Genomic DNA, 19,707 nt, shown 5'->3' on the forward strand with positions numbered 1-19,707 from the left:
AAGAGCACCAGCAAAGCCAGTGCATCAGACAGCCGAAGCACTGTTTTGTTTCGCAAAGGCCAGACAGGAGTTGGCCACTCCAATAAGAGCTCACATGGACATACGATTGTACAGATTGTAGACAATATCTGTTTTTTTTTTTTAAAATCTATATTCTTTCTATGCATTTAGAGCAACCTCTGTACCATCATGTGAAAATGCACGGAGTCATGCAGAGGCACATGTACAAACTGCGTGCGCAGCAAGTTACGTAGATGGAGCGAAAGAAGGCCCAACTAGGTACAACTGTACGACACCAGCGATAGGCGCATCGGTGGCATTTGCTCATTTTTGGCCGCACCGCTGAATAACGAGGATGGCAATGGATAGCCAGGAGTATCTTTGTCTTATGAGTGCGTGTATGTATACCTACATGCCTGAGATAATTCCATTCCGATTTTTGTCTACGAAGTGTAAAGAATATATACGTATGCCAAGTCCCACTAATATACCTATATCCACTTCCTTTTGCTTCTAAATATATTCTTTTTAAGGCACTCTGTGGGTGTGGGTGTATGTTCATCTACATATGTGCGCAGGCAGGTATGTAAAATGTGCATATATCTGGCTTGATGTGTGTGTTCTTGCTGAGTGTGCGTATAGGTGTAAGGACACTGATGTGTCATGGGATTCAGACCGCCAGAACGGCGGTCTGCTGACTGAATGTTCTGTTGCGGTGAAAGACAGCGACTGCTGTGCTGCCACAAATATACCATAAAACAATTCGAGAGAAATTACAAGCCGAAGTGCTGTAGAGGCTTGGAAGAAATTCTGAGGAAAGCATAACGGGCAGATTCTCAAGGAATTCGCGGCAGCAGAACTAATAGAAACACACGGGAACGGAACAAGGTGGCATGTACGGAGCAAACGCGGTGCATCCGCGGAGGCGAGAGACGTCGAGACAGACGAAGAAACGAGTACAGTATTTTGCGGAAGGTGCCTCAGGGCATCCGAGAAAGCGCCTAAAAAACATGGTGAAGGAGGCAAAAGCAAGGTACGTGAAAGAAAAAAATGGCGAGGGAGACGATGAGGCGGAGGGGGCGTGTTCGAGCCAGGGGACCTCAAAAAGGCGTAAGAGCACAGAAAACCAAGCCGAGGGATTTTCACCAAAAACTAGGGGAGTCACACAGGCGTGGTAACGAAGTAACGGATAAAATCCAGCATCCCGAAGCAGAAGCAACTGGATGCAGAGGTATAATGCGCCAGACACCGAATAGAGGGCGAGAGCGCTACGAAAGCGAGAGTACATCCAGCCTGATACATGACTCCGCTCCGGCTTGCGTCGGTAGCAAACTGCTACTTAAAAGCGACACTTCAGCTTCGGTCTCTGCAAACCAAACGTCCAGAAGACCCCACGGGAAGCAGCAGACGTATATCAGACGTATAAGGCTCTCAGATGGCACCCTATATGCCAAGCCGCAGACAGTTCCAAAGCTCAATTTCATATAAACCCCTAGGCCCCAATCCCAAAGTCCAAGGCGTCAAGGGCAATGCTGTCACTTACGTTCAGAGTTTGTTAAAAGGGGAAGGAGGCACAGAAGCAGGCAGTTTTCCCTGTGGATCCTCTCCTTCTCGACGATTTCTAAAGGCGGTTCACCTGACTGCAGCAGACGCAGTAAGAAGAGCAAACATCATCCCCGCTCAAATGCACGACTCCAGATAACATATGCATCACATTATTTACATTGCGTCTTTCGCACACTGCAATGAGCCTCGCGGCAGGCGCACAGACAAAGCCGCATGTTCAGGACCCCGCATGTGGAAGAATACAAGACGGACATGGTTACGGATAGAAGCAAACGCCTAATAGTGAAGCAGGGGAGGCGTGCTCAAGAGAGCCGAAGTCGAGGAATGAGATTGGAAAAAAAGTACGTGACACGCGCATGTCGAACGGGAGAATGGCCATTTCGTGAAGCTTTTTTGTGGAGCACACCACGAACAAACTTAGAGAGCTGCACAAGCCATGAAGACGCTCAAAACTAGTGCAAGTGATGAACGGAGAGATATGTGGGGGCACAACCAATGGATGCGAGTGAAGCAGTGAAGACATGCAGCAAATGGATCGATGCATCTCGGCGAAAATAGAATGCAGCAGTGACTCAAGTGCGTTGCAGCGGCAAACGTCCAGGGCTTGAAATGCTGCTGCGGCATTCCCCGCACAAACGGCAGGGGTCACTAAAACGATGGCGAGAGAGGCTTGGAGACAACAAGGAAAATACATGGCAACATAAGCCAGGGACAGGCAGGAAAAAGATCAGAAAGACACCGAAGTAGCCGCAACAGCAGCAGACCTGTAGTTTGATCAAACGGCGAATGCACATAGTCCCGTCAGTTAGCATGCGCCTTGCCTGCAATTCTGGAGGCGCGAATTCTATCTGCTGGTGCTGCGCGCGCTGTTGCATCTGCGGGGGGAGTCCGTGAGAAGTGCAAACAGGCTGACGTAGTATCCATTCCTTGATGCGTTCGATGGCTGCATGAAGAAGCTCCGCCTTCTCCGGCACAACCCCCGAGGGGCCCCACTGGGGATACACTACAATGGTAAGCGGCTGCAGAGCCCGCAGGTTCAGCAGCTCTGACAGTGTGCCTACAGTCCAGTGGTTATCGGCTGCTCTCCTTGCCACTTTTAGAAAGTCTCCAGAGCCAGTCGGGAGTCCAACGGTGCTCGCGGCGGCTTCGAAGGGTAGCGCAGTAAAAGGCGAAATCTCACGAGGCCTTGCAGACTGCGTGGAACAAAGGAGGCGCAGAGAGGCTGTGCGTAGGAGGTACTGACAGAAAGGCATTAATCCCGTTTGGTTCACAACACGATGGTGGTTGGATTCAAAAGTGCGCACATCTCTGTTTCATGACGTTCCTTCCCTTTCCTTGGAGGTACCCGTTGCTGGCCGCTCTTTCTGCACGCGTTCTGTATAGTTAAAGTGTGAACATCTAGGTGCACGCACAAATAATGCATCTGCGCGTATCTGCAGCAGGCCCTTCCTTCCCTATCTATACGTAGCTCTTCCTCCGCCAGCCCTACCCTGCGCTTCAGATGGGGGAGAAGTTCCGAAAGAGCTCCCAGAGAGATCCTGATAGACCGCCACTCGCAGTTCTGCAGCCCGCGCTTTTCCGGAGCATATAAAGATAACAATGCAAAGCACGTTCTTAGCCAGGCGCTATGGGAAACACAGAAAACTTCGACGTTCATCGTCAGGGGGCTGTTGCCTTCGTTCCGCTTGCAACTGGGACTGCCATTCTGCATTTCCCGCAAGCCGTTGGTGCGCAGGTTGCTGCAGCGATGGCACGAGCTTGCGGACAAGCCTTCTGCACTGGGAGCCGCTGCAGATGCAGCTTCTCTTGCGACTAGACTATGAAGACGCTCCAAAAAGAGGAGACAGCGGCCTTCTACTGCCTCGCGCGGCTCCCTGGGCATGGTGTGGGGGAGAGGATCAGCTGATTCGCACATGCACAAGGTTAGAAGCGGCGATTTGCTAATGGCGTCACAAGCGCACAAACCGCAGTAGCTACAGCAGCACCCAGAGGACGCGGAACTTGTCAACGGCAGCCTAGAGTGCAAGTTCGACGAGGGGGAACCAGCTCCTGAAACGCCTGTGATAGAGGGAAAGTGAGAGACCGTGCAAGATCGATAGAGATGAAAAGAGTCAAACAGAAGGAGATGCAGCACCAAGATTTCGGAACAGTAACATCGCATGGCCTAACCCTCCATATGCGGTTCGAATGATATGTGTTCAAAAAGATTAGAAGCCCATACACTCTGCTCCTTCAACCTGAATAGAAACCACAAGCCACATGCATGCCGTTGCTCTACCAGGCTTTCCTTTCGCACTGCTTTTGATGAACGTTTGCATGCATCCTTCCTCGCTCGTGCAGTCAGTCCTCTCCTCCTCCATTCCATATACCCCCCTTCCCTCGCCGCTGGCACTGCACAGCCAGCAGTATCGCTTACGGATGCCTGCCGTCACAACAGTGACCTCCCCCAGCCCACTCCCGAGTCTCTTCCAGCGCAACAACTGGCACCTTCAGGGGACCTCTTGCAGCGACTTCTGAGCCTGAGGCTGCTGCTCCCTCCCCGGAAGGCGCTGCCAGCGCAACGCGAAGAGCCTCGTACGCCGTGCGAATGGTCCGTCGAAGCGAACTCGTATACACCGCAACCCTCGGAAAGCAACAGCAGCAAAGCTTGCACTCCCCATCATCAACTTGGTGCTGCTGCTGCTGCTGCTGCTGCTGCAGAGCGAGACGCAACGCATCGGGCATGCAGGCACCCGCTGCACGCGCTTGCAGCAAACCCGCAGGCGACAAGTCCGCATCAAAGTGCTGTGCCTGCCCATATACCCAGTCGCAGCTGCGCCCTTCTGGCCTGCAGCCACACAACACAAAGTTTCAGCAGAAACAGGAGGAAAAGCGTGTCGAACAGCCATCAATCCCTTCCTACGAATTCTTAGCCGATCCTATATGCCGCTACACCCGAATCAGGGATGCTAGTAGTACAGCAGCAGCTCCCAAGGCTGGGGAACCGCCAAGCGTGGCAGCAATAAAAAACACCATAAGAAAGATGCATCCCTATGGGAACACCCCGAAGAAAGGCCTTCGCGCTGAGCGCTTACTTTTCTCGAGCTGCAACATTGTGAGTGCCTTCTGAAACAAAAAGAAGCAGCAGGGGCAGCAGCACACACTTCTGTACATACGCCAAGCGCCAACCATTTCACGCTGTTTTTCGCTACTGCCGTTTCTGTATGGCTCGAAGGCTCCTGGAGGCCAGGCAGTTCCAAGAGCACCTCCAGCACAGCCCGTCCCGCAAAGGGGGACGGCTACCGTAAGAGGCAGCAAATCGCATTCTAGGAAAAAGCGATGCGCTTTACGCCGTGCTGCTAATCGGTGATCCGTGAGTCCAGCAAGCGGGCAACATACAGGGGCATGAAACACCCACAGCGACAGGCTAAAAACCCGAGTTTACGTCGACGACAACCACTGGAGAGCCCTAAGGCTGTCTCACAAAAGAAACGACTGCAAAATTTCCGCGAAAGCCGTACATCCAGCACTAACCCTTACCCGCATGTCTTAAGAAGTGCACGCCGATGCAGATAGCCGCAGCGCCGGTACCGTTGCAACCATTTGCGCTTCTACCTGCTACTGTTGCTACAATGTGAGAATCGACATCTTCAGCAGACGCATCGTTAGGAGCATGGCCCGTGGATGCGGCTGCAGATGGGCAGAAAGCGGTTCTCGCTGTCATCGTTGGGCTCACAGTCCTCCTTGAGGCGCAGCTGCCGTGCTTGCAACCGCTGCCACAGCACAAAAGCTCTGGTGCTCCTCCTTAGGATCTACAGGTCTTTCTCAGCGCCAGATTTTATGCCAGACTGCTTTTCCTGCTGGCAACGATTCGTGGAAGGCCTTGGGAAGATACTGCTTTGCAACGCAGGCGAGTGCAGTACAAGCGGCCACTGGAAGAAGCCAAACGGGTAGACAGAGCAGAAGTGCACTGTCCTTAAAAAAGAGGCTCTTTCAAAGGTGGAACAGAACGGTAGGAAGGCCTATTGGCCATAGTAGCAATGAAAGCTCGATCATAGTGGGGAGCCCAGGGAGAGCCAGGCGACGAAGCAGCTCCCGCGTTCCTGGCAGAGGCTGCTTGTCTTGAGACGATTGACCTATTCAAAACCCACAAACGAGCGTGAGATGCGGTTATTTGGGCAAATGAATATAAACATGCTCTGTAATATGCTTAACAAACGATACGGCGGGCCATGCAGTATGCTAATCACACGAATGGCCGTGCTCTGTGGAAAGCTACGCAAACGAATGAGCGTACTGGGTGCAACGCTAAATAGACGAGAGAGTGCGATTCGTGGAAAGTTAAACAAAACGAATCAGCGTGCTCTGCGGTAAGCTGCCGAAGCTAAAACCGTCCTCTGCAAGATGCCTAACAAAAGAATGAGCGTGTTCTGTACTATGAATCCCTGACGAATGGCGTGCTCTGGGCTATACTGAACGAACAGATGAGCGTGCTATGTAATATGCTTAACAAGCAAATCGGTCTTGTATCTGTGTAAGCCACATCAGTTCTACTTTAGTCAGAATTAGCCGTGAACTGACCTATTGGTTTGTCTGTCCGTATCCCTAATATTTTGCATGTAACCACTTGCTCGAAACAACACGCAACGTTGGGTGCGTCAACTCTAGATGCTACTTACATGTAGCCGTGAATGCTCGACATGCGTAGAGGACGACACCGACGGGCTCCGTGGCTGACCCTCTCGCCTCATGTTGGGGACTATGCGCGGCGCGGGTGGAAAAGGAGCGACCTCTTAGTAACCCAAACACTCAAACTTTCTATCAAGTTATATTGAATCTGGAGTTGCGCCTCCCTACAAACTCCGGAGTGCCGCCATGATGTACAATTCCTCGAGTTCCTTCGTGGATTGTCCGTGTAATACCGTGGCTTTGTCGATAAGCCCATAACCGATGGCCTTGAAGCTGTGCGGGAGGGCAGAGGGGGTGGCTCTATATCTAAGCCGTTCTGATAAGCAGCTCCATTCGTGCGCGCCACTTCAGAGCATCAGCAAAAAGAACAAGCCGTAAATGTCAAGCCCTAAACCAACAATCCTTCAGTTCTTCCGCCCCGTAATTCCTAAAGTAAAAGCTCGCTTCTTGAGCATTCACCACAGCCTCCAGGATCGCAAGTAGGATATTCAATTTTCGCATTGTGAGTTAAGACACACCCCAACAATGCGCAAGCCAGCACATTAGGACCAGGCACGGAGGCATTGGATACTCTGTCGAAAGCAGCCAATCCTCTCGTGCAGCTAGATCCCCTACAGAAGCCGCAGCAACAAAACGCTGTCGCTTGTGCTGCTATTATCACTATTTTTTCGACAAGAGAAAAGAATGGAAAACAGGACGAAGATTAGAGAAGGGCCCACAGAACCCAAATTATAGAATAAGCGTCAAGCAAAACACAATTAGAATCAAGTGAGCGTACACAGCAAGCAGCACAAGGTAGAACGGGGAGACAGACGCTTCTGAGGATTGTGAGGCAGAAAAAAACTGAAGAGAGGTCAATCCGAGGAGGTACTGACTGCGACATATACTGAGAAGCGAAACTCTAGCGAAGCTCGCTGGACACAACAGCTTTGTCCATTCAGCACGTCGACCCCTTCTCGGCTGAGTGAGCGGCTCAGAGAGCAGTGCCTCGTTCGAAGTTCTGTTTGATTTCCCTTGTATCGAAGCTCCGTTCCAGTTTGTTGTTGTATATTCTGTTTCTCTCATTGATGTAGCTGACGTCAGCATCCTCGTTGAAGATACGGCGGCGGGAGAAGAGGCCCCGACGTTTTTGCGTGTTGGTCACAGAGGTAGCCAAGCGCTCCAGCGCTGCGCTTGAAGGCTGCAGAATCGAACGGCAAGGCGTACAGCCAGCAGATAGGGGGAAGGGGAGAGATGTCGCGTGACAGGTAGAGTAACTGTGCAGAAATGAGCCGCGGACGAAACAGAACTAGGGAGGCGGGAAAGGCCTATCCACGGGCAGGACGGGCTAATCAGCAATACCGCCTTACAAAGAGACAACCACGAAAACGGTGCCGCAGGAGGGAGCACTGTGCCGCTAATGCAGGAGGGCCCTTACTTTGTGCTCGGGGTGAGCGAGAGCAGCGTTAGGATCAAAGAAGTATTCCCCCAGAGCTTCTTTCTGCTGGCGATACTCTTCAGCTCGCAGAGGCACTTCGGCCAGCCTGCGGGGACGCACGAAGCAAGCGAAAACACGTGCAGGCTTAGGCGTGTCTGGTTGGTGCGAAGGCTTCAAAAGGAAGCCACACCGCAGAAAAATCATGAGGGGCAGAACAGGCAGCGAGACAGGAGCCTTCGTTCGCATCGCTAGTCGCGCGGCGAAAGCATCTCCGCCAGAGCAGTGTGTGTGCAGAGCAGCAGCGCGGCGACATCGCAGTATGAACATCAGAGCACACAAGATAGTCCACCGAAATGCGCAAAAGCTTTTCATTTCGCAGCCAATCCATCCGCAGCCACCGTCGTACCTCTTCTTGTGTGCCCTGTAAAGTGCATCTTCGTTGAACACGTTCCAGCCGAAAGTAGACTTCGACTTTTTCTTCTGCGTCCGCTGGGAATCCTCGGATATAGCAAGAGCCTCATCCAAGATGTTGCGCCTCCGACCCTTCCCTTTGCGCCCGCTTTGAGGCCCCTCCTCGTCTTCACTGGACGCTGCTGGTGCTGCTGTTCTAGACCCCATGGCTAGGGAGCTGCCAGCGGCTGCTCCTCCGCTGTCTCCTGAGGCTTCATCGTCTTTCTTGTAGAGCTGATACATTGGTGCCTCTTGCAGCCGCTTGTATGCATCGCGGGCATTCGCAGCGGCTGCCGCTGCTGCCGCTGCAGGAGTCTCCCACTGCCTCTTTTCTTCAATAACCTACAGCCGCAGGAGGATCAAAGGTAGGCAGTAGCCACGTCAACACACACAGCGGGTGGAGAGAAAATGAAAAGCGCTATCAACAAAGCTGCGCCAAGCGCAAAGAGCTACGCAGGAAGCTTGCCATGGATCACACGGCGCCGTGTGCAAACAGCCGAGCTCACGCACTTCTTTGGTGTTGAGAGCCCTCCCCTGATTCAACTGAAGCCTTAGTGCTAACAACTTCTGCTTCCTTGCTAACAGCGCAGCGCGCACTGCAGCCTTGCCACTGCCGCTACTACTGGCCCTGCTGCCCCCTGCAGCAGTTTCGGATGCGCTTTCTCCATCCGACTGTCCGTCTGAGTCTTCGTCGAATTCCATCAGTAGCTTCCCAAGGGGATCGACTGCTGCAGCTTCTGCCACTGCTTGGTCCTGCGTGCCCTCGTCTTCGCTGCTACTGCTTTCTGCTCCATAAACCGCCACAGGGGCGTCTCCTCCTGCTGCTGCTCCTGCTGCTCCTGCTGCTGCCGGCTGTAGACGCTCCTTAAGGGTACCACCAGCCAGAAGCCCCTCCATGGCCTGCTGCGCAGTGTATGTACTGCTCTCCAGGAAACGTGCCCTCTTCCGTTCTAGTCGCCTTTTTTTGTCTCTCTTCGAAGGGGCTTCTGCTTCGCTGTCAGAGCTGCTGCTTACAGACTCCTCATCGCTTCCTGAAACAACACTGGCAGGCATGCGACATTAGACGTCATCCACAAAAAGGCTCAACTGGTGGCACGTACAAGACACGAAAACCCCTCCCAAGCACAGCGCAGCATCACACAAGACAGACAGCGGCCCCAGCCTTAGCACCAGCATCCGCGGCGTCTTGCCTTTAAGTTTGCTGGAATCTTCCGCCTGCTTCAGCAGATCTTTCTCGTAGCGATGCATCATCAGCTCCAACTGAGAGCGAACTCCCGCCATGGAGGCGTTCCTCAGAGCCGCCGGAGAGGCCAACTGCCCGCATCCTTCGACACGACAAAAAAAAACAGCAGGACATACACCTCATGGCAAAGTGACAGTCGGCACAGCTTTGTCGATTCCACCAACACACACAGGGCCCCCTTTCTACGCGTCTTACATGCATGAATATATATATCTACATATATATACATGAAAACGAGCAGAAGAGAAAACAGTGCGCACCTTCGCACACGCATGAAGGCGCAGCTCAACCCGGTACGCTTATACATCCCGCGAAGAAAGCGAATACACCACGAGCAGCCAAGGCAGCCCCTAATAAGCGGCGCGAAGGCAGGAGAGGCCTATAGGTGAACTTCTGAGGACCACCAGCGCTGCGGCGACGGAATGCGAGAGGGAGTCGGTGGGAATACCCACAGAGGCAGAAAAGCGGCAGCAGAAGAAGAGGCCTTACAGCGTCAGGAGGCGAGAAGCCGTAGCCTCCAGAAATTGCGCAACAGCGAGCGAAAAGCGCATGCAGCACTTTAGAGGGCTTGCCCACCTGTGATGATGATATCAACTCGTGGCGTTTGTGAGGCAGAATGCAGCGGAACCAGCTGCATTGCCCTAAGAACCTCGATCCCCTCCACTAACTGTCCGATGACTTCATGGCGTCCATCAAACTGTGGGGCCTTTTTCAGCGTAATAAAGAACTGTGAAGCATTTGTGTTTCGCCCGTTGTTCGCCATGCTGAGGCACCCTAAGCACGAGCAGAAGGCATTCACACGAAACGCAGCATACACAGACGGACCGAGAGAAACACCCCCAGACCATGGATGTACATAGACATATACATATGTAGAGAGAGAGTGTGAAAAAAACGCAGAGGGGGATGTATGGGGATACAGAGTCACGCATTGCTGCTTATTTCCATGGAAAGCTGCAAATTCTCATGTGCACCCTAATGGATGGATGCCCATTGACGCACGTCAACATCCCTGCTGCAGACACAGCGAGACATCTGCACGAGCACCTCATGCGAGAAAAAGCGAGAGAGGCACATCGGTGCCGCATGCACGCAAGAGTACACCCGTACATGACAGACAGCGTTCTCAATCAAATGCTAGACCTAGAGTGCCGAAAGACTCTCTCCATGACAAAAGAAGCTTAGCGAGAAAACGTTTTGGCTTGCGCATCCAAGATCCCCAAGGGGTCCCGGTGTACCTGCTTGCGCGTGTCTCCTCGCAAAATTTTCATCGTTAAAGCATCCACCCCAAATGCTTTCACCTCCGGATCCATCATTATGCACAAAGTCGCCGCTTTGCAGCAAAAGGCCGGGAACAGATCGAAAGAAGCGGCAGCCTGCGTAGCTGAGAGGCTTCCCCGAAGCCTTGCTGATACCATACTCGCCTGAAGCACATAAACAAACAAAAGCCACACATACATATATATACGCTAAGAGAGCCATAGGTAGCAAACCACGGCGGCAAGAGCACACTCTCGTCAAGACAAACGACCAAACGACACGAAGGACGAACTGAGAAACGGAGGCGTGGGCAGGAAGGTTCCATTTCCAGCCACGTCATCAAGTGACATGCGCATTGCACTACCCAATACAGCGAGGCGCACAGGTAGAAGACTATCCTCTTGACCCATGCGCGTCGTGATGTTAGATACGAGACATGCGAGGTGTACTCATAGACAGCAGTCAGACGCGTAGGTGCAAGCAAACGTGTGCGTAGCGGAGAACCGTTCGCACAAATAGCCCGAGACAAAAAATACAGAGATCGCTGTGCTTGCGAAATGCCTTTTTGGAGCCATCACACCACACGATACCATGAATATGTGTGCGAGCCCGCTAGCAGCAACTGTGCGGGTTGCTGCCCAAAGAACCGCTACAAGACAGGCGAGCAGCGAAAGTTCTTGCTGCACACCTTCAACAGCAGTAACCCCTACATAGGCACACCGAGAATGGAGAGAAAAGAAGACTTAGAGCCACAACTGCGTATTCTTCCCCCCTCCCCTTCCCGTGGTGTAGTAGGGAGGGGGAATGCGCAGTTTACCGCAAGGCGGAGGAGGGAGAAAAGGCACAACAGTGCATGCATGCGTAATCATAGACGCGAGGCACATATACACATACTACGCGCATGTAGACAGATGGACATGGAAAACTGAGCGGCGAGTGGCAAGGCGCTTAAGGCGTGGATGGCTTGAAAGAACCATCAGCATGCCCACACAGGGCATGCAGACACACATGCAGAGACCCCCCAAGCCAATATCCGAGCACCACAGACATACGCGTCCATGTGCGCACACACAGAGACAGGCGGGCAGAGCCACGTACGACACAATAAGAGAGAATAGGCCAAAATTAGGTGAGAGATCGCAATCGGCAAAACATAGGGTCAGAGTGATGATGATATATAGGCGTATACCGGTGGCAAGGCCCCTGAAATTTTCTGCTGCCTTCGGCGTTATATCCGTGAAAAGGCGGAAAACAAGGCGGCCACAGGGTTGGCTGCCAATGCTGATATCCAGATACACCCTGACGCTTGAGCCAGACATCTTCGCTGCTGCTTCGATGTCATGCACGCGAACAGAGCTTGTTTGCTGCACAGCCGCTGCCAAAGTGCGGCTCTTGCTGCGAGGTCGCGCAGCAAGAGCCGCAGCAGCAACAGCCACAAAGGGTGCTGCTCTCCTGCTACAGAGTGTACCGGGCGCGCTTCACAGCTTGAATCTCCTGTCCGCAACTGTGTGGCAGGCTGCGGCTCCGCTGGCGTCTGCTGCCGCTGTTTGGGGGCAGGGGGGAGTCCGATCGAAAATATGCAAGCGTAGTTTCAATATAAGGCAGTGGAGAACGCGCCGTCCTCCGTTCACCAGTTCTACCACTGCAGTTGCCCAGCTGCCGTCGTTGGTTGCAAGAGGCTGGCCGCTTGTCTGTAGCTCAGAAGCTCTTCTTTTCCTTCGCAAAGATGCACCAAAATCCCCACAGAAGATTCCAATGCGACTTTGGGTAGTCATGCCACCACGCGCTCCACCCCTGCTACACCCGGTGCTCTGCCGCGTGGCCTCTGTGCGGGACTGCATGCAGCACGGTGTGTGTGCCGCGCTGCTGTTGCTGAGGATAGGGAGGCTATCAAATGTTAATTTCGCGCAGATAAATGCAAGTAACAAGTGGGAGTGCCGAGGCACTGAAGATCTTTGCACAGGCCTCTCAACTCTTGAGGGGCCCCTGGCCATCCGTCTCGGGGTGCAGGGAACTTGTGCTTTGGTGGGTAATGATGGAAAGAGCCAGAGAACAGATGCCTTTTTAGCGTTTCTCCGCCAGCAGCATCAATGTCGGCACCACTGACGGCCGCTGCTGCCGCGCGAAGGTTGCTGCGTTCACAGAGGCGTGGGCTTTGCAACAGCAGTACCAGCAGCAGCAGCAGCGGCAGCAGTCTTTTGACGAACGCTGCGCACGGCCAGGCGCGTCTTCAGGAAGCGCGTTTCACTTGTTGCAGCTCCAGATGCGCCAGCAACTACCCCAGAAGTCCAGGCATCCCCAAGGTGTGGGCAAGACAATTCAGCAGCACAAGCAGCACGAGGATCGCCAACTCCAGCAGCAGCCCTTATGGAAATCCCATAGGGAGGAGGCCTTGGAGCCACATCGGGCGCAGCAGCTCCAGAAGTCGGTGGATTTCAAGAGTCGACGATTTGATCCGTAAAGGCCATCGCAAGGCTGAGTCCATTGCCGCAGCGTCAGAGGAAGACTTCGCTTCTGCTGGACCAGCTGCTGCCGCTGCTGCCTCCTTCGCAGCCGATGCAGCGACAGAACTGGAGGGCGGAAGAGCTGTATCCTTGGACTGTATTCACCCCGACTTGAAACAAATTACACCGGCCTGGAACAGCAGACGGTACACCCCAGTCGATCCTGCTTTACTCTTTGCATAACCCGCTGAACTTCTATGGGCCTGGCTATCTTGGCTCTCTTGTTGCCTCTTGGGAGAGTTTCTGCTCCCCGCTTGCCTTTTATTGCCTCCTGCCTCTTCGCGTGTGTGTGTAGCGTCTCGCTACACCCCAAACCATCGGCCCCACTAGGCTCGTATAGAGCTGTCGAGCTTCACGTGTAGGGAGCTGATGCATGCATATACGACGCACGCACATATAGAGAGAGAAACACGCATTGCACACGTCCACATGTGTGCACCCTGTTCGCTCCCTCGTAGTGCGTCCTGGAATTCAGGTGTGGAGTGCTCGCGTACAAGGTGGGAATGATGTCTTTGTGGGATGGCTGGGGGGAGCAACACGCGGTGACAGTGTGTCAAGTGGATCGCTGCGTGGTGCTGGAACAGAAGACGCTCAGCACCCACGGCTATGAGGCTTGCGTTCTTGGCCTTGGTACGGTCTGCTGCCTGTGCATGCTGAAAAACCCCTGTTGATTAATGCGCATGCAACTGCTCTTTTGCTGCGAGACAGCGCTGCAGAGGCTGCATTCTCTGCTCAGAACGTCTTCTTCTTGTTTTCCTGTCTTTTCGACTGCCTTTCCGTGAAGCTCTATGCCTGACCTGGATTGCCGCTCGCTGTAGGCTAGGCACTTCAGCACACCACGATGTGGCCTTAAACGCCACTGCCTTGCCATTTGCCTCCGAATGTATATATTTATAAATTTATTTACATGCCGCTTTGACTGCAAGAGCCGCCTGCACTCACCGGCTGGCACTTTTCATGCCAGAGTCTCTGCTGGAGGGGACGCTCGTGCGCTGCGGCTGCCTGCGGACTCCTCTGCTTCTGCCGCATGCGCGTAGTCTCTCAGCGTTCACGTGGGGGTGAGATTTCTTCGATCAACCACTGACTGTCTGGCACCATCCCGCTGGCGATGCTGCGTGTCTGCAGGATACCGCTCCCCCTTGCGAGTATCGCGTCCTAATTTGTGCAAATTCCTCTCCCTAGGGATTGAACCGAAGGCGGTGACTGCCGAATTCAAAGTGTGTTGTCGCCCCGTTGGGGCCGGTGTTGCTGTGCCTCACTTATGTGTGTGCGTGGTTCTCATATATATATGTATATATAGGTAGCTGTCGTATAGAGGTATTTGCGTATGCCAGGTGCTCCTCTCGAGCTCCAGACTCCAGTCCTGCGTTCTCTTTGCCCTCCCGGATCCCGCCTTCTCAGTGTCTTTGGACGTGGCTTGCTTGAGTTGCGTGCTCCTCTCTCACGGCTCTGTGCTGTTGTCGCTGCACTAGGGGTCTTGAGTCACCCCGATTCCTGTGCGCGCCTGTCTTGCCCGTGCGTTCTTCCTGCGCTTTGCATGTTCTGGTTTTCGAATTTCCCCTTCCTCTCTGCGCTGGCGCGCATGTGGGCAGCAACGTCCGACGCCCGCGTAAGGCGTGGAGGGCTGCCAAAAATTGCATGGCTTCCAGAAATTACGAGTTCATGTGCGCCTCTGTCCGGTAGGTCTCTTCTGACTGTCTGCTTCCCCCTGGCCAGGAACTGAGCGTCTTGCACTTCGTGCCAGGGCAGTGGTGCTTCGTATCCGGGTGGACTATTCCAAAAGGCTTTCAGGGCCCCGTAAAAAGATGGGGTTTTAGAGGTGTGTTTTGCGCAATGTACCGTTCCTTGCATGCGGCCCTTGAGCCTGTGTTTTCTGCTGCTGTTGCTGCTCTCGTGGGTGCTGCCTTTGCTCGCACGGGTGTTCGTGTGCAGCGGTTGCTTTTTTGCTGCGGATCGCACTCTTTATCGTGGTGCTGCGGCTCTTCTTCCTGCAGGACAGAATGCAAGCCACGGCACTGAAAGCAAGGCGCACAGATCCCACGGGAGTATTGGGCAAAGTAAGACTGTCAACGTCGTATGGAAGTTTAAAAAGATGGCTGGCCACGTCGGACCCGATCCCCGAGTGGTTAATTGTCAAGTTCTGCGAATTCAAGCAGACAGGAACCTCATCTTCTTAAAGGGTCAGTCAGGCACGCGTTTTCAGTAGGAGGCACCTGAACGCACATCAGGGAGAGGCGGCAAGGGAAGGGCACGCGGGTAGAATCACGAGAGAACACCGAAAGGGTGGAAATAGCTGTCGGCAAATGAATAGAGCAGGGATACGGAGACGGGTGGGGCAGAGTCGAGTGGAGGAGGGTGAGAGCCACCAGAGAGACGGCGAGTTCGCAAAACAGATAAATAGACGGACATGCATACATCCGCATATGTGGCTTGAGGTTTCCGAGCTCTCCTTTCTTGATCCAAGCGGGCATTTGTCAGTGTTTTACTACAACTATTCTTGCTGCGGTTGTTGCACAGGGTGCGTGCCGGGTGGTGTGGGATCCGTTCTAAAGATAAGCGATGCTCGGGGAAAGACACATCACCAGCGCAATCGTCAGATTCCTTTGCCTTTCCCGACGTTCGTACCCCAACCTAGCGAAGTGTATCCTCTGGTGCTCAACCGTCCGGAGAAGAAACAGGATCCTTTCGCATATCCAGAGATACCCATCTATGGAAAGGATGAAAGCTAGGCAGAACTGCAGTCTCCTCTCTCGTGCAACATACACCGGAAAACTCTTATGCCCAGTGTGCGGGTCGGGTCACCTTTTAATTCATTTGGAAGTGTAACCTCTCGTTGTCATTTATGGTCGTTCTTTCACCGCAAGTGCTGCATTTTCCTCTTCTTCGCTCCCAGTGTTGCTTCCCCTAATCCATTTGTCTGGCACTCCACTGCTAGCCCCAAATACGCTTCAGTTTCCTGCTCTTCTGTACAACATTCCTCCACTTTTATTGTTGGAGATACGCACTTGGGAAATCAGCTATCAAAATAGTTAGGGTTCATTTACCACCGCATCTACTACACTGCAACGACACAGCAATGGACCCCCTTTTTTCAAGGTGGTGCAGGCCGTCACTAAGATTTAAATCCCTATTGCATACTGGGTTAGCAAAATGCTACACGAGCGCTCCTGGCTACCTAGCTCTCTAGGCGTTTTGTAGCAAACGCGCCACATATTTCCTAGATTTTCGTGCGAACTGAGATCAGAAAAACTGTAAGTCTTCAAAAAAAACAGCATTGAGGTTGTTTCGGGTAGGCACTGGTTTGAAAATGCTCCCTCTTCTTTTTCAGAGAAAGTTGGGGAGGTTTAACGGCTGCAGGGGGTGGAGCAGGAGACTACGCGTATACAGTTGCATTTATTCAGACGGTCGGGTACTCTGCTCCCCCCTTTCTCACCGTCCGATATCTGCAGCTATCTTGCAGTGTCTGTTCATGGGGGACACAGCCAATGCTACGCAACGACCGCAGACACACCGTTGGGTGTGGCAGCTGTAGGGCTTAGCCAAGAGCGTTTGCGAATGGGTGCATCTTCCGCGGGAGCAGCAACAAGCAGCTGCGCATTCACAGAGAGGAAGAGTCTGTCGCTGCTTTACCGCAACGCACGGCTCCGCGGAGCAAGTAGCGCCATGTGGAGGGGAGGTGCAGCAGCAACACTGGGCCGCAGGAGCCGAGGTGTGAGGCGTTTCCTCTCCGCTACAGCAGATAACCGTCGTTTCGTTGGGATCTTTCACAGTGTATAAATAGAGACTATCTCCCCCTTGGATGTCATACTCTGCCAGCGCATTTGTGGCTGTCAAGGTGAAACCGTTAAAGACTAAACGCATGCGTTCGCTGCTAGTAGAGGCCAGGAGCTCCAAACGCCGCTTCAACTCTGCTACGCTGCACTCTTCAGGGTCCAAATCGAACGCCCAGGTACAGGCTGAAGCAGAAGCAGAACATTTGAGGAAGAAGTCGCATAACGTGGGGCATGAAACATAAAACACAGTGCACAGCATCACCACAGCAACTTGACGGCACGAGTTCATTTTCTGTAGCAGGCGCGCTACACGGTTCTACGGCAGCAGGCGCTGCAAGGCTTTGCTAGGAGCAAGGGAAACTAACCCAGCTTTCCCTTGCTGCTCCCTGGAATTGGAGCCACTCGGTGCACGAAAATCGCGACATTCTTAAAGTGTGTCGGATTTCGAGTCACTAGGCGGGACGACGGATACACTGCAACAGAACAGACACCGTACGCCCAACAAGCCCACTTGGTGTTACACCCAGCTATCTCCTCGGCTTCTACGCTTACCCCTACGGACACTGGCAACAGCCTGCTGTAGGGAGTGAAACTGATAATGCTTCATGTATACTTTCTCCTGCTGCAACAAAAGTGAAATGTCGCACCGTCGACCTCGAAGGTTTCATTCGGTATTTTGTACAGGCGATTCAGCAATGCATCTGCCACATAGGGATGGACGATGCCACAAAGCTTCTTGTCTTTAAGGCCGTCTTCGAGAGCCTGCAAAACATTTTGGCTGCCATAGGGGAAGCACAGCCCTGTGACTAGTGACAGTGATAGCGCTCGAAGTGGTGAGGAGGCACAGGGCGATACAAGCAGAGACGCTTGCAGGAAGACCGTGAACAGGCACCTCAGACCAACAAAGGATCCATCCCTTTGATCTATTTCCTGGGATCGGCTCTTGTATCAGCCATTGGTGCCTATCTACCCACGCAGTGCTGCTACATTCACGACATGTGGCGGACCTCCCCTGTATAACGTAAGGGGAGCTGGTGCGGCTGCTCCCTTATTGTCTGTCCAAAGTAGAAAGCGCGGTCTGCGATTATTTAAGCTGCAAATATCTGTTTGTAATGCTGTGTGCTTACTTTGATAGATCGGATGTAGTTCTGTCTCAGGTGGAGCTTTACTTCAAGATGGGCTTCTCGTGTGAGGCCGAGATCCTCGGCTACTCCGTCTACGAGATCATCAATAGTGCGGCCGCCGATCGGCTCTTCTTCCCTCAGTTTAAAGTCAGCCATTCTCGGTTCGGGTTTGCCAGTGGACGTGGTGCTGTAGACGTTCCTGTGGATTGCTTGCGCTGCGCAACGTGGTGTCCGAAGGTTCTGACCGCGGTCGTCGCCAACGCTGGCTGCATAAGAAACGTCCGACCTCCGCCGATGCTCCAAGGCCGCCAGGGGCGTGAAGTGGAGTGAAGTCGGCGGGGGCTGCGCTCGAAGAAAGCTGCACAGTAGACGTGAGTCTGTGATCGAAAGGTCGAGCAGCAGCCTAAGCTGCAACGGCAGCCTGTGGAGGTTTATTCCATTGATGCCTTTAATCGTGAAATCGCAGTGACTTTGGTTTCAATTAGTTGAAATTGTTTCAGAGAAAATCCAGCAGTGCTCCTCCCTGGTGTTGCTGCTACTCCTCTGTTCTGCGGTAGCGCCACCGGTTGTCTCGATGGAAGTCCAAGACTGTATCCTGACCTTGCGTGGCAGACTTGTTGCTTTTCTATGAATCAAAGCATTCCATAAATTTTGTTGACAGAAACAGACGCAATAATCCGAAGAATCCCCAAAAGAAGATCAATGGGGCATGGTACCAACGTCCTGCAGCCGTTGCTGCAACAGCATGGCTATTGCAACGTCTGCTGCAGGCTACTTGCTGCGAGAACACAGAGCAGTATTCCCCGCATCATATTCAATGCACTTGTGATTTATTGAGATCCTTCACGGCTACAGTGTAAACCGCTTCCTCCGCCTCAGGCTGACGTTTCCCAAATTCGAGGCTTTAGCAGTTGACCGGAGTGCTGCAGCTAACAAGCGTGTGCTTAGGTATATCACGGATTGGGAAACATTTTCATTGCATATTAAATACCGGGTAAAGGGAAGAATGTCCAGCTAAAAAATGCAGTAAACGCGGACTTTTAGCCCGAAGTTCAATAAGAAATTTTGTTGTAGCCCCTGCACATACACTTTGGGAATTTGTCCTTGAACATTTCCTTTGGACTGAACATTATTTTGCATACACTAACCAGAATGAATGGTAGTAATTTAGCCTCGCTGCTGTAAAATTCTGTCCTCTCTTTATGCGTGCAATGAGTGTGTGAAATGTGTTTCTGTGCGCAGCTGGGTCCATACGCCTCAGACGCACTAATATGCAGCCCAGCTCTTCTCTAGTATCTGACCCCTGTGACGTGAGTACTATAAATAGAGGGAGATAGGGACTGTCTGAGTGTCAGCCATTAGTTTTCTATGAAGTTGTATGCTTTGGGGGTCTCGCTTCCGCACTTTCTACAGCACTACTGATATTTAATCAGGATATACTAAAGAATTACATAATTTGCTTTGCCTGGCGTACGCATCATTTATCGCAGGGTAGCGTTAGCCTTATAAGATAAGGCATCTCATTGTGCCTGTAAACCCTCGAGGCTTTGGGCAACAAGCTGTTAACGTCCGGAATGCGTTGGAGGTACAGCAACGCACACCCTAGCTATCCTTCTCCCCTCATGTCAAAAACTCTAAGGGGAGCGGCCGCAGTAAAGAGGGATCTCGTTCAAGGAATACTCAAAATTCTATGATTGCTTTA

General features: G+C 52.7%; 4 protein-coding genes across 4 annotated transcripts; 1 reads left to right on the forward strand and 3 right to left on the reverse strand.

The window, feature by feature from the left end:
- Positions 1-1,268: 1,268 nt before the first annotated feature.
- On the reverse strand, positions 1,269-5,269 carry LOC34621062. Its single transcript, XM_026336411.1, has 8 exons — positions 5,086-5,269; positions 4,641-4,671; positions 3,983-4,393; positions 3,736-3,803; positions 3,056-3,468; positions 2,388-2,759; positions 1,544-1,640; positions 1,269-1,366 (listed from the first exon to the last, which is right to left on the reverse strand). The coding sequence occupies exons 1-8, from the start codon at positions 5,267-5,269 to the stop codon at positions 1,269-1,271; spliced, it is 1,674 nt and encodes a 557-aa protein (XP_026192196.1).
- A 1,938-nt stretch (positions 5,270-7,207) lies between these two features.
- Positions 7,208-11,923, reverse strand: LOC34621061 (peptidyl-prolyl cis-trans isomerase D). Its single transcript, XM_022734287.2, has 8 exons — positions 11,794-11,923; positions 10,583-10,768; positions 9,921-10,118; positions 9,292-9,426; positions 8,612-9,132; positions 8,058-8,443; positions 7,652-7,757; positions 7,208-7,414 (listed from the first exon to the last, which is right to left on the reverse strand). Exons 1-8 carry the CDS (start codon positions 11,921-11,923, stop codon positions 7,208-7,210), a joined length of 1,869 nt encoding a protein of 622 aa, XP_022593491.2.
- A 436-nt stretch (positions 11,924-12,359) lies between these two features.
- LOC34621059 (50S ribosomal protein L3-2, chloroplastic) lies at positions 12,360-15,837 on the forward strand. Its single transcript, XM_026336412.1, has 7 exons — positions 12,360-12,671; positions 12,908-13,254; positions 13,584-13,738; positions 14,234-14,325; positions 14,792-14,927; positions 15,103-15,288; positions 15,626-15,837. Exons 1-7 carry the CDS (start codon positions 12,360-12,362, stop codon positions 15,835-15,837), a joined length of 1,440 nt encoding a protein of 479 aa, XP_026192197.1.
- A 454-nt stretch (positions 15,838-16,291) lies between these two features.
- On the reverse strand, positions 16,292-18,161 carry LOC34621058. The gene is made up of 5 exons (XM_026336413.1): positions 18,051-18,161; positions 17,529-17,643; positions 17,247-17,354; positions 16,739-17,064; positions 16,292-16,342 (listed from the first exon to the last, which is right to left on the reverse strand). The coding sequence occupies exons 1-5, from the start codon at positions 18,159-18,161 to the stop codon at positions 16,292-16,294; spliced, it is 711 nt and encodes a 236-aa protein (XP_026192198.1).
- Between the last annotated feature and the right edge of the window lie 1,546 nt (positions 18,162-19,707).

Source organism: Cyclospora cayetanensis, unplaced genomic scaffold (genome assembly GCF_002999335.1).
Source record: "Cyclospora cayetanensis isolate NF1_C8 unplaced genomic scaffold, CcayRef3 CcayRef3_contig_126, whole genome shotgun sequence".
In the NCBI taxonomy this organism is placed as follows: domain Eukaryota; phylum Apicomplexa; class Conoidasida; order Eucoccidiorida; family Eimeriidae; genus Cyclospora; species Cyclospora cayetanensis.